Genomic DNA, 13,301 nt, shown 5'->3' on the forward strand with positions numbered 1-13,301 from the left:
TCCTATTTTGCAAGGAAGGGAATCTAAAAAATCTATATAAAAAATTAGCAGGTATATAAATTTAACTAGATCAAATGAGTGGAATTTGAACCCTGACTTACATCTCTTTTTGGTGACCACTGAGCCAAAATTTAGTGGTTAAAAAAGCTATTATGAGAAGAAAATGTCCATGTCTGGTGTCTATCTATATGGGTAATTCTTTAAATATTATCCAAAAAAATAAAAAAAAAAAGTCGCATAAATGCTTTTTGGACAAAGCCATGTTCTAAATACATGCCTGTGGTGCTGGCAGGCAAAAATTATTATTATTTTTTTATTTAGAGAGCTATTGTGCACGACAGCATCTTGAAATTTTTTAATGCCAAACAAACCAATCTCAAATGTCTTTTGCCAAAGCTGAGGAAACTCAGACTTTTTGGAATAAATAAACCTAATTCTTCGAATAACCTTTAAAAATCGGCAACTTTTGAAGGCGTCCAGGGGACTTATCTACCCATCAACCCAACCCCCCAATTCCGATATGGGATAGAAAACCCCACAGGGTGCCCCGCTGCTAAGAAGTAAAGACTCCCCAAGCCTCCTGATAATGAATTTTCTGTCTTTTGTCAAAGCTGAGGAAACTTAGACTTTTTGGAATAAATAAAGGGATAATTGCATAAACCTCCCCTGACTTTTATAGTAATAGCATTGACCTCCCCTATTAATTTTGAAATAGCACTGACCTCCCCTATCAAAAGTTTGAGGCAATTTAATAGGTAAGAGTGGGTCAATTTACTAAAGTACCCCTGACATGATTTAATTTTACCAAATGCATGTGATGAGTACTTTCATCAAACCCAACAAAACATTTGTTAATAAAAATTACACTAAATTAACTATTTCTGCATAGTTTAACTAATTAACTAATTAACTAAATAACTAATAATCTAATTAATTAATAACTAATTATCTAATTAACTATTAACTATTAACTAAGTAACTAATTATCTAATTATTAATAGTTATTAACTAATCAAACTATTTCTGCATAATTAAACTAATTAACTATTAACTAATTATCTAATTAACTATTAACTAATTAACTAATTAACTAATTTCTATTTATCTAATTAGCTAATCTCTATTTATCTAATTAACTAAGTAACTAAAGCTGTTGTCTGTTCGAAACTAATAAACTATTTGCATGTTAAACTAATTAACTAATTAGCTACTTAACTAATTAACTACCTAATTATCTAATTAATTAATTAACTAATTAACTAATTTTTGTTTATCTAATTAACTAATTAACTAAAGTTGTTGTCTATCCGAAACTAACAAACTATTTGCATGTTAAACTAATTAACTAATTAGCTGCTTAACTAATTAACTAATTAACTAAAACTGTTGTCTATCCTAAACTAACAAACTATTTGCATGTTAAACTAATTAACTAACTAATTATCCAATTAATTAATTAACTAATTTTTATTTATCTAATTATCTAATTAACTAAAGTTGTTGTCTATCCGAAACTAACAAACTATTTGCATGTTAAACTAGTTAACTGCTTAACTAATTAACTAATTAACTAAAGCTATTGTCTGTCCGAAACTAAAAACTATTTGCATGTTAAACTAATTAACTAATTAACTACTTAACTAATTAACTAACTAATTATCTAATTAATTAACTAATTAACTAATTTTTGTTTATCTAATTAACTAATTAACTAAAGCTGTTGTCTATCCGAAACTAACAAACTATTTGCATGTTAAACTAATTAACTAATTAACTGCTTAACTAATTAACTAATTAATTATCTAATTAACTAATTACCTAATTAATTAGCTAACTAATTAACAAACTATTTGCATGTTAAACTATATGCAGTACGCATTACCTATTTAAAGTATCGGCTCTTTATAGGTATTTTACTTTCAAACATTTAATTTATGATAAAAATATCAATGTTTGTAAGTAAAATTCAAAAAGTGTTACAGTAATATTCTTACAAAAAGGGTGGGGTGTAGGGCCATAAATTAAATGTTTGAAAGTAAGAATATTACAAAAAATATCAATATTCTTACTTTCAAACATTTAATTTATGGCCCTATGCCCCACCCTTTTTGTAAGAATATTACTGTAACACTTTTTAAATTTTACTTACAAACATTGATGTTTTTATCATAAATTAAATGTTTGAAAATAAAATACTCATAAAGAGCCGATACTTTAAATAGGTAATGCGTACTGCATATAGTTTAACATGCAAATAGTCTGTTAATTAGTTAGTTAGTTAATTAGTTGATTAGTTAAGCAGTTAATTAGTTAATTAGTTTAACGTGCAAATAGTTTGTTAGTTTCGGACAGACAATAGCTTTAGTTAATTAGTTAAGCAGTTAATTAGATAAATAGAAATTAGTTAATTAGTTAATTAATTAACTAGATAATTAGTTAATTAATTAATAATTAATCAGATAATTAGTTAATAGTTAATTAGTTTAACTATTAACTAATTAGATAATTAGTTAAGCAATTGTCAAGCAAATAATAATTGTCAAGCAAGAAGAGGGCAAAATTGGAAGAAATTTCTTATCTCACTTCTACAAAAGCTGTCAGGGAGGTTTTTGCAACGAATTGTTACTGTTCAGGGGAGGTGAATGCAATTTCGAAACCTAGAGGGGAGGTCAGTGCAAATGTCAGAAATCTCAAGGGAGGTTTCTGCAATTATCCCATAAATAAATCTAATTCTCCGAACAACCTTCAAAAACCGGCAAAACCAATCTCAAATGTCGTTCCATACCATTTAGGAGTCTACTGTCAATTGATGAATTCAAATTGCTACGTGCTTTTTATGACTCGTCAAGAATCTCTAGCCTATCTTCTCATGTTATAATAAGGAGTATATTGTTTAAGGTGCCTCTCGAAAACCACTATTTATCACATTTGATTTTAAAAATAAATTATCGACACCAAAAATATAAGCTCCAGAATGGATTAAAATTGGTCCCAATAGTTAACATTGCAAATTTTATCAAGATTTTAGTGTGAGGTTTTTTTTTCTTAGGTAAAACACTAAGACCTTAATTGATTACCCCTTTCATTCCATTTCTCTCATATTAGTAGTTTGATATCAAGAAATGAATAAAAAATAAATCAACTTCATGTAATGAATATAATTGGATGGATTGAAGACCAATTCCGATTTCCTCACGAAAAGCTAAAAGGGGAAAAGAAAAAGGAAATTATTTTTTTTCACAAATTTCTACCAATAATGCTCATTTCGAAAAATATCACATGTTTTTTGTGTTATGTGGGAACCTCTTCCTCACATAGGGTCGCTACACGTCTAAAATGCGGTGACCATGAAATATTATTTTCTTTTTCTTTTTTTTGTTACGTATCAAAATGTTGTAGAAAAAAAATTACTGGAATTTGTTAGAATACTTTACAACATTTTTTCGAAATTTTTTCGCTTTTACATGTAATTTGTTAAGTCACTTGCTACTGGGGACTTAATATCAATTCAATATCTATAAATAGAGATATGATCATACTACATGCATTAATTAATGAATCGTATTTATTTCAATATTTATGGATATTATTTATAAGACTTTAATAATAAATGTCTAATTATAATGTCCAATTTTTTAAAACAATTGTTTTCTCTTCCGTGTGAATTTCTATTTCATTTGTCAACAAAGGCGCGTGAAGGGAGGAAGATAAATGCAAATTCAAATTTATATTCTCCTAAACACCATTTATAAGTATGTCTTTCCCTTGTTCCCGTCCAAAGTCAATTCATGCCAATTTTGACAATGTAGAATGGATTCCATGGAAATGTTCAACCCTATTTGGTTTGGATTACTCTTACTCCACCCATTTATCAATAATTCTCTTTCAACCTAGCTAACATAGTCCCCATAAAAATGAAATATTCAACGTGGTAGCACGTCATTAAAAAAAAAATCCAAGATGCTGTTGTGTTGAAAAAAAATCAGTACGGCAAGCATATATTTAGCTGGTGCCATAGGTTTCTTTTACAACAATCGTACAGCTAGCGAGCAAGACATTATTTCTTTTGTAAACAACTACCCGTTGCAGTACAGTATTCGGATTATGTAACTTCTTTTGAAGATAAAAAATGCACTGAGAGACAGTGTTTGGTGGTGGTTTGTTAGGTATTATGCAAAATTGAAAACTAAGCTAAAAAGAAAAATTCATTTGCAGTTTGAACAGAAAGATAGCAAAGAGATGAAAATGAAAGAGCAACTGAAGGAGAATGCTAGTGAAACATTATTCGGAAACGCAAATGAAGAATTTGTAAAAATCTCAATTATCCTGAAACCAAGCCGGAGTCACAAATGAAATATTTGTAAACATCTTTAAATACTTTAACTTTTGCAGGCTCAGACTACCTTAAATGGCCATAGGAGACTTTATTGTAGGATGATAGTTGATTATTACTAGTTCTCATAATTGATGATTTCTTATGATTTCTTAAATCATTATCGAAGAATCTGTAAAAAGTTAAGTACTTTCACTTGTGCAGGCTCAGACTACCTAAAATGGTCATAGGAGACTTTATTGTAGGATGATGGCTTGGATTATTACCGATTCTCATAGTTGGTGATTTCTTAGTATTTGAATCAAACCAAGGACACAGACGTTGGTAATCAAGAATTCTGTCCTTTCATTTTGTTGGCTGATTTTCCTTTGATTAGTATTGGAATCGAACTGAAGATTCTTCTTGAGTCTTGATAATGATCTCTTATTTTCTTTGGAGGTTTGTGATGCCCAGTGAAACAGCTAACGTCATCATGCATATGTCTAGTGAAAACTTCAAAAGAAAAAGTTAACATGAGAAAAAAATGTGAAAACTCGTACTAGATTAGGGGTAAGAGTATACTTAACGAATGTTTAATAGATATTGTACACTTAATCTGTCTAATTTAATTATCTAAAAAAGTGTACTTAATTTCTTACCCTTTCTTATATTTTTGACTTTTTTTCTAATTAATTTTTTATTTCTCTAAAAAGCTAACATAAAATGTTCGTCCTTTTTTTTTTTTTTTTGTTATTGAGCCAACATTAAATGTCGGTCTTAATTGATGTTAAATTGAGCACCAGTTAAATAAATTCTTTTAGTCATCATTCTTGGTATTCAATATCTAATTTTAATGTGTAAGTGATGGGATGCAAGTTGTTGCAAAATTCACGGTTTTTTTGTAATGGTAATCTTTGTTTGGCTAGAGCAAGAAAACGATCAAAGTAACGCTTTCTATGTCACATGCTAAAAATGAACTTTTATCTATACAGTAGTAAAATTGTAACACCTAGCTTGTTTGTAATTTTCTTGGAAAGCAGTCAATTATTTATTTTTCTTTTTAGTTTTTTACGAAAGCAATAGATAGTCAACCTCTTTGTCCAGAAGTGTTCAAAAATAATTTGAAGGGTAAACTTTATGGAGAAATCAAACCTTTTTTTTTTTTTTTTTTTTTACTTCGTAAGGATTCGGAAAATAAAATTGATTCAGTAAATTGGTTTCCTTCGATTTTTTTTTGGATTTGCATTTCATTTTATATTTCAGAAGAGAACCCGAAGACAATATAGGCCACAAAGCTAACAAGATAACTGGTACAGCCAATTGGTTCTTTTGATTATCTATAATAGTGCTTAGTTCATTTATTCAAATAGTATAATAGAAAGCTTATTGATCTAATTTCAATATTATAAAATGTGGAGAACATATAGACATAAAAAAATTACTAATAGAAGAAGCAGCATATGCGCAGATGGAACGTGTAACAGAAATTCTGCATCAGATGCTCATCTGGATTCCTGCTTCTGTGCTTCGCAGCATGGGAATATCCGAACATGGGAATAAACTGCAAAGTTATGCCCTCACTTTGTATAATTTTTTGTTGCCTTTTTCTTTTTTTGGGTCCAATATTTAGAAAACTAGAAGAAGAAAGAGCAAAAGTGGTCTTCTACCAGAACATAAAACTTCAAGCTTTTAATGGCATTTTATAGCACGTTTTTATTTCTGGTACTAAAATGAACCCTTTATGCAGACCATATCAGGCGCCGGCTATGAGTTGAAAAATTCGTAAAACAAAAACTTTCCAAAATTATAAACCATCATTTTTTTAACCAGCTTCGAAATTTTGCATAATATGTTAGATTAGTTTATAGAAATTCTATCGTTGCGACTAAATAAGTGGTCGCACGACACTAAGGGACAGAATTTCTGAACTTCGTCTCTTTATGATACTATTAAAGTTTTTAGATAGCATTCCATCTCAATAAATCAGAGTGGCGCAGCGGAAGCGTGGTGGGCCCATAACCCACAGGTCCCAGGATCGAAACCTGGCTCTGATATGAAGAGTAGCTTCCGACTTTCCACTTGTTGGATACATTTTCTTTTTCTCTATTTTATCTTAGTTTTTATTATGTATAATAAAAACGACGTTGATCACCGGGGGATGTAGCTCAAATGGTAGAGCGCTCGCTTTGCATGCGAGAGGCACGGGGTTCGATCCCCCGCATCTCCATTTCCATCTCCTCCTTTTTCTTTTTCCCAGCGCTTTCTGTCTTTAAACGTCAGTTATTCTCCTTTTTCTTTTTCTCAGAGCTTTTTCCTTTTTAAAGGTCAGTTATTTTCTTTTTCCAGCGCTTTTTCTTTTTAAACGTCAGTTATTTCGTTAGATGGAGCCAATTTCAACCAACGGCCAAAATGCCACCGCCAGCACCACCAACTCACTCTCCAGTTATCCCTAGCACCACCCTCGCCGCCCCATTCCTTCCAAAATCACCCGCGCCAGTCTCACCACTTCACCTCTCCCCCACCCCGTCCCCTCATGAAACCATCGCAGTCTCACGCCGACGCGCAGCCTTTTTGCTCTCAATTTTAACCGTCCCTCCTCTACTTCTTTCAGTGCATGACCCGCCCACAGCTTCCGCATTCTCCCTCGGCATCTGTAAGCTACCTGCTGCTCCTGAATCTCCTCCACTCTTTTGCTTTTTTCATTGTCAATTCTTTTGTCAAAGTGATTATGAATTTCGTGGGTAGGTATTGATTATGAATTTCTCCCTACTACAATTAATGAATGTCTCAGCAGGACCGAAGAATTGGCTGAAAGAACAAAAGAAGAAGTCGTCCAAATTCCTGTTAGCTCCGGTTGATGCTTCTCGGAACATCCTCCGCTCTGCCTATCTTCTAATGAGTACATATTCCTCTCCCTTTTTCGCTGTTTCTGCAATTATTCCTTCTGTTTTATTTACTAATATGCCAGTCTAATTGGATTTTTGTTTGTTTTTGTTGTGGGGTTAGCTAAGGGTGAAACGGACTATGAGGAGAATGACTTGGAAGAAGTTAAAAAGTTGGTGAAATCTGCTACTAGAGATTGTGTGGCTGAACAAAGGAATTCATTTGTGGCTTTCCAAGCTAAGACTGGAGTAGAGGTTACTTTCTCTTATTTACTGATTTACGTATTGATATCTTTTGCAGTAGTTACCTTCTTAATTTTTTGAATTTAAGTATAAATTACTACTTGAAATCGGATAAGCATTATCCTCCTCTTTTAAATAGTACTATAGCATTTGACAAATTGTAGAAGCTTGGTTGGGTAAATGTGGAGTATCCACCTTAGAAAATCGAGGCAAAAATAGAATATAAGAATGGCAATGAATAGGTCTATATTTTGCATATTAAATCAGATGCTAACTGGAGCAGTCTAAACCTCAGGTCTGCACCTTCCGGTTAATTGTGAATAATGCATCTTCTTTGCTTGATGATAAAGATCCCACAAAGTTAGAAGCTGAATCCAAGCTCACTGATCTGATAAGGTACCAAATTCATAGTATTTTTTTGTCAAATTTTGCTGAAAATTGACATTTTACAATCTGTTCACATTTTGACATGGTCATGGATGACTTGTGAAGGTCATTAGTTTATGTTTCTTCAATTTAGGTTGGTCAGCTGAAAATCTCTTTTCATAGCTGGCTAATTGAGCCTCAGACTTGTGCATAGCGTTGAATTCACAATTTAGTTGTCCAAAATTTCAGTTCTTTATATCTCCTACCTGTTTGACGACTAGTGGAGACATTTCTGCACTTACAAGGTGATGGGGATTAGGGTCTGTCCAAATGAGATGCATCGTGCATCTTTCAGTTAGTCATATTTAGACTGCTAGAAATGAATGCAACGTAATGAAACCATATCTTCTCAGAATCCCTCCAGCTAAATTTGTCAATGATATTTTCTTTGCTTAACAACTGTAGATCGTTTACTTCTCTCAGTGATATGACCAATGAAATAGGTGGTCAAGCTGCTTCAAACAGGTATTGTAATATGAACTTTATGAATTTCCAGCATTTTAAAACTTGTGTCTTGACCAATGCTTTCTGCTTCACCCATTTCTGCAGGCAAAGAGTTGCAAATGCTCTTATGGATGCATTATATTCCCTTGACAACTTTGAGCAGGGAATCAAAGATTGCCTTGAAATTTAATGTTCAGATACTGGATTCTGAAAAGAAAAAAGAGCAAGAAAGATTTTAACGGTGAATCACTTATTAAATATATTGCAAAGAGGAGGTCCAAGAATGTCATCGTTGAAAGTTGGGGCTGTTTTTTATTAGTTCAATTTCGTGTTTCTTTATTTACATCATGGTTGAAAGTTGGGACTGCTTTTTATTAGTTCAATTTTGTCTTTCTTTATTTATGTTCTCATTTTGTGACAATATGTATATTATTCCAGCCAAAATCTTAGTGCAAACTGAAATGGTTCAAAAACATAGACTGGCTTATGCCCCTTAGCTTATGAGCATCTGACAGGTAATTTAGTAAATGCATTGTTTCATTAACGTATTTACTTTGGAATACCTACTTATACCTACTAACCTCTTAACAGCTAATGTGTGTAAAATGTGTTATTATTTGATGTTATCTGACCAAAAAAACTATACTGAATAGAAACTGACTTCAAATGTTACAAATATGGTTTTTCTTTTTTATTTTTTCATCATATACCTGCACACAAGTTGGCTGCTTTCATTTTTCTTAGCTGTTGAGAAAGAATTTAAGATGGTCAGGTTGGCAGAGAACGTAATCTGACATGTTATAGAAGTCCAACCAATAATAAAGATGCCATGTGGTTTCCTAAGTGATCTTTGCTATGTTGTCAAGAACTCCGCAGGTAATTTATACATTCAAAGAATGCAATCGGACTGGTTGTGTTGTCATCGTCTCCTTTACCTCAGCCTCCCAAAGGAACAGATAATTGATTGGAAATCACCATAATTTGTAGAACTATATCATTATTTTGTCACTGGAATGCAGTTTGCACTGCTATACTCCTGGGAACAGTAAAAAACGATTGCGCTTGAACCTGTATCTATATACTGAAAGTTAGGCTAGTATAAATCTTAATAGTTGGACTTGGTTCATTGAATAGTTTGATTGGGTAAGCCAGAGGCTTGGACCAAATATAGCCGACAGCATGGTGTTCCATCATCTGGGTGAGTTTGAAGAGATCTGGGCAAGGCTCGCAATTTGTTGAACAAGTTTAATGGATCATGCAACAGGCCGAAGTGTGCATCTGGATCACCAATTTGAGAGAGCTTAACATCAGAGAAACCAAGAGATGGCAGCAATTGTTCCGGCCAATCACAATAGAAACGGAAGACAGAGCCGCACAACGTGGTTGATTGCTTGTTCATGAAGTCTGCTAGTAGGACTGTTTGTGTGAGATTGCAATTCTCTGCAATGATCTTCAGTACTTCAACGGCGTCAGAGTGTGTTAGATAGTACAGAATACCTTCTAATACCCACACTGTATTCTTCCTGGGTTCAAATCCCACTTTCTGAAGCTTTTGTAGCCAGTCATTTTCACTAATATCAGCTGGCACTCTGTTTAATGATTTTGCTGTCAATAATGGATTCTGATTTTCAGTTGTTGAATCTGCTGCTGCTTGTAGTATAGTGGTTTTTGTTTGCAGGACCTCAGGGAAATCAACCTCAAAAATACTGCTTTCTTTCAAGCAACTCAAGCGATAGGCCCTTGTATCCATACCTGCAGGGTAAGCAGAAAATTTTGACTGGCTTAGAAAGTATCAAGAGAAGCGCCTGATACAGGGACGAGAGCATTTAATCTTTCCTCTAACTGCACGTGATTTGCAAAAGTTTAATCTGGGCAGATATTGTACTTATTGGAGAAAAGAGTTGCTGGAAAATATGTAACATTTTGCAAAATAAACATTGTTTTTTATTTGAGTAACATTGTGAAAGGTTTGGTTCTGTAGGAACTGGACTCTGAATCCCTTGTCTGAAGCATTACGAGTTCTTGATTTAATAGGTACCGCATACTATAAGACTGTCTTGCATTTCCCCTTCCCCTGAAAAGCACATCAAATGAATTAACCATGATTATTAGCATGCTCGCTCCGATCCTCTGTATCTAACCAAACCAATGGATCGTCTATGAAATATGCATTTGCTATCCATCAATTCGCTTAAATGAATTTGATGCTTCAACTCAATTGTTACTAACTAGCTTTGGTTGTAATGCTTCGCATCTTCCATAGGTGCAAGAAGAAACAAGTTGATTTTTTTATTTTTTTATTCCCATCTGACACTAAAAGTGAAAGTGCAAATGCAGCAGGTTAGTGAAGGGGTTCACCTGCACCAAGGAGGACAATCTGCGCTGCTCCACCACCAAAGGAATTGAGAGCTGCTTCAATTTTTGAATCAAACCAGAGGGTCCTAACAGCAAGAATAACTCCAGATACTTCTCTGGCATTGTTGAGGCGATCTTTCTTGATCTTTTCATGCGCAGTCCTCAAGCTTGTCTCTCCGGCTAGCAATTCGGCTAGTGGATCATGGACGGCATGCTTCCACAACGCTCTTCCAGCTGCAGTCTGACATGCTGATTGGCGGGTGGCATCCCAGTCATTTTGTATAGCTCTGTGGATTTCTTGAATGGCGTCAGTGTACAAGAAGTCAGGTAGTTCCAGTTGTGGCCAGGACTGGACGTCATTTGATCGACCGATCTCTTGATCGGCCATTTTTCTTTGCAATGCTGAGCTTTAGGGACTAATAGAGGAGAGCGAATGAAGAGATAGGCCATGAAATATATAGCGCATTAGTGCTAGAGGAATGCTTAGGTAGAAGGAATTTGATTCTAAGGGATAAGGAAAGAGAGCCACACACAACCGACGTCTGAGAAAAAGCTCAATCGTATCCAGCGTCTTTGCCTAAACGAAAAGGAAGGTAACGAAAGAGTCCACGACTACCCACCTTTTCACATGCCCATGTTGTTTCTCCTCCCTTTTTTTTTTTTTTTTTTTTTTAAACTCCAAAGCCCTCCCCTTCCTCTTCTTCCTCTCTATGTAAACTGTCCTTCTACCAAGTTGCAAAAAGGTAGCAGAAATTGGTTCCCACCAACAATGACTTCTTCTCAAAATTGGGTGGTTCCCACAATTGGTTTCAGAACTCCAAAAAAGTAAGCTGTCCCTCTAGGTTCTCGTTTGTCCTTTAGTCTAGCATGGTTGCAATCAACCATCTTTCCAATATTGTTTTTGTTAGTCGTACGTCGACTTTGGTGCGCCGAGATAAATGGTGTTTTGTGGTTAAAATTAAAAAACATTTTGCATTTAGGGTCCGTTTGTTTCGAGTGAAAATATTTTTCTAATTTTCCGTGTTTGATTACACAAAAGTTACTGAAAACATTTTTCTATGTAAAATATTTTCACTCATCTTATGGAAAACAACTTCCCTTCCAAACTTACTGAAGTTGTTTTTCGAAATGCATGCATCCCGCCTGTAGTATGTTCCAAACTTACTGAAAATATCTTGTAGTATGTTCCTTTTTTTTTTATAGTATAAATAGGAGGAATTGAACCAAAGATCTCTTCCTTACACTTCCTCCCTCGTACCGCTCAACCCAACCCTCCTCCTAGTATATTCAAAATAAAAAAAAAAAACCTCATCCTGCTCATCCTATGCTAGTAATTAATTATGTATAATAGGGACATTCTTTTCTATAGAAACTTTCAACAGTGAGAGTGCAAGATATATGTCACAATAAGCATTGCATGTGATTGATATTTGACACTAAATGGCCAGCAATTTGTTTATTGCTTAAGGAGAAATTTTTTATTCATATATACATTTCTCCGAAATTTTTTAAAGTTAAACAATGAGATAAATTTTCTTATTTTGCATGGGAAGAAGTGCGTAGTTAGTTTCAACCGAAACAAACCCTTAGTTGCCCGTAGTTTCCTATATATCTGTATAGTGCCTTTTATCATGCGGTAGCCAAAAGCTCCTAAATCCAAACAGATTTGATATGTAACAGAAGGGAAGGAGATGCGAGAAGGAGAAACGAAACGGCAGTCCCAGAATCCCAGGAGATGCTTCATTGCTGAATTCTGAGGCTTTGGACCATTGGGGTTGCTAGGTGTTAGTTTACTGATAATCTGATGCGATACGTGGTGGAAGTTTGGACTCTTCCTGGGACTTGGGATCATCTGGAGCTAGTTGAAAACGATGTACCAACAAATAACGCATTCTTTGGGAAACCCAAAAACAAAAGGTGCGGTGCACATCAAGCCAATTCGACACAAGTGCAAAGAAGAGAAATCCATATAATTTCCATACATTAATTGCTGTTACCTAAGCTCAAAGAAATTCTCTCTCTGGGAGACAGCCACCGTCCCTTTAGCATTCCTCAAGTTCTTAGAAATATCTTGAAAATTTTTATTTTCCTTAATTTCCATTCAAGGCCTTGTTTGGATTGTTATTTTTAGAATTTTTTGTAAGAAAATATACGGTCTGAATTTGGTGTGTTTTAGGTAAAAAAAAATAATAATTGATAAATGTGTTCACCGAAAACGTAAATTTTTATTTATTTTTTTTTCTCCAAAAAACCACAATCCAACCAAGGTTAATTTGTAAGTCCAACATGCATGTGGATCATGGATGGTGTAGGCTGGTGGCTTTTTGAAGCAGGCCCTATCCTAAACCTGCTGGCCCCAACAAAATAAAAGCGTTTGGCAGTGTTGTGTGTAGGCCTCTGAGGCCATGGCCCATGGCTGCAAGTGAAAAGTATGCGCGTTCCGACACTCCCAATTGGCCCAATAGTGCTCATTAGATTCCGTCGGGCATATTCGCAACCACCACGATTCTCTGCATTTACACGACAAGTAGTCTATTTTTTATATAAGAAAAAATATATATAAAAATTAAAGTTGAAAGAGTGATAGCACAATTAAACACGCAGTGGGAAAAATCGAATCCGGACAGTTTTTTGATGAC

At 34.2% G+C, this 13,301-nt stretch overlaps 2 protein-coding genes and 1 non-coding gene across 4 annotated transcripts; 2 read left to right on the plus strand and 1 right to left on the minus strand.

The window, feature by feature from the left end:
- Positions 1-6,466: 6,466 nt before the first annotated feature.
- On the plus strand, positions 6,467-6,539 carry TRNAA-UGC (transfer RNA alanine (anticodon UGC)). Its single transcript has one exon. It is a non-coding gene; the product is annotated as a tRNA-Ala (tRNA).
- A 135-nt stretch (positions 6,540-6,674) lies between these two features.
- On the plus strand, positions 6,675-9,947 carry LOC113712752 (uncharacterized). The gene is made up of 6 exons (XM_027236305.2): positions 6,675-6,965; positions 7,104-7,211; positions 7,319-7,449; positions 7,733-7,833; positions 8,269-8,328; positions 8,413-9,947. The coding sequence occupies exons 1-6, from the start codon at positions 6,722-6,724 to the stop codon at positions 8,495-8,497; spliced, it is 729 nt and encodes a 242-aa protein (XP_027092106.1). The 5' UTR covers positions 6,675-6,721; the 3' UTR covers positions 8,498-9,947.
- LOC113712751 (uncharacterized) lies at positions 9,268-11,315 on the minus strand. Of its 2 annotated transcripts, XM_072067611.1 has the most exons (3): positions 10,666-11,315; positions 10,346-10,381; positions 9,268-10,059 (listed from the first exon to the last, which is right to left on the minus strand). In XM_072067611.1, exons 1-3 carry the CDS (start codon positions 11,048-11,050, stop codon positions 9,431-9,433), a joined length of 1,050 nt encoding a protein of 349 aa, XP_071923712.1. In that variant the 5' UTR covers positions 11,051-11,315; the 3' UTR covers positions 9,268-9,430. The 2 variants fall into 2 exon arrangements, with proteins under 2 accessions (XP_071923712.1, XP_027092105.1); XM_027236304.2 differs by lacking the exon at positions 10,346-10,381 and having other exon boundaries at positions 10,666-11,305.
- Between the last annotated feature and the right edge of the window lie 1,986 nt (positions 11,316-13,301).

The sequence above is a fragment of the Coffea arabica genome, chromosome 10e (genome assembly GCF_036785885.1).
Source record: "Coffea arabica cultivar ET-39 chromosome 10e, Coffea Arabica ET-39 HiFi, whole genome shotgun sequence".
Taxonomy (NCBI): Eukaryota; Viridiplantae; Streptophyta; class Magnoliopsida; order Gentianales; family Rubiaceae; genus Coffea; species Coffea arabica.

What these genes read in the sequence shown, in the direction of transcription:
- LOC113712751 (XM_072067611.1), bottom strand. Translation starts at nt 11,050, where the DNA reads ATGGCCGATCAAGAGATCGGTCGATCAAATGACGTCCAGTCCTGGCCA. An exon ending in GATTGTCCTCCTTGGTGCAG is followed by an intron (nt 10,382 to 10,665) that starts GTGAACCCCTTC and finishes TGTGCTTTTCAG; the next exon opens with GGGAAGGGGAAATGCAAGAC. An exon ending in AGACAGTCTTATAGTATGCG is followed by an intron (nt 10,060 to 10,345) that starts GTACCTATTAAA and finishes CTTACCCTGCAG; the next exon opens with GTATGGATACAAGGGCCTAT.
- LOC113712752 (XM_027236305.2), top strand. Translation starts at nt 6,722, where the DNA reads ATGCCACCGCCAGCACCACCAACTCACTCTCCAGTTATCCCTAGCACC. An exon ending in CGCATTCTCCCTCGGCATCT is followed by an intron (nt 6,966 to 7,103) that starts GTAAGCTACCTG and finishes TGAATGTCTCAG; the next exon opens with CAGGACCGAAGAATTGGCTG. An exon ending in AAGCTCACTGATCTGATAAG is followed by an intron (nt 7,834 to 8,268) that starts GTACCAAATTCA and finishes TAACAACTGTAG; the next exon opens with ATCGTTTACTTCTCTCAGTG.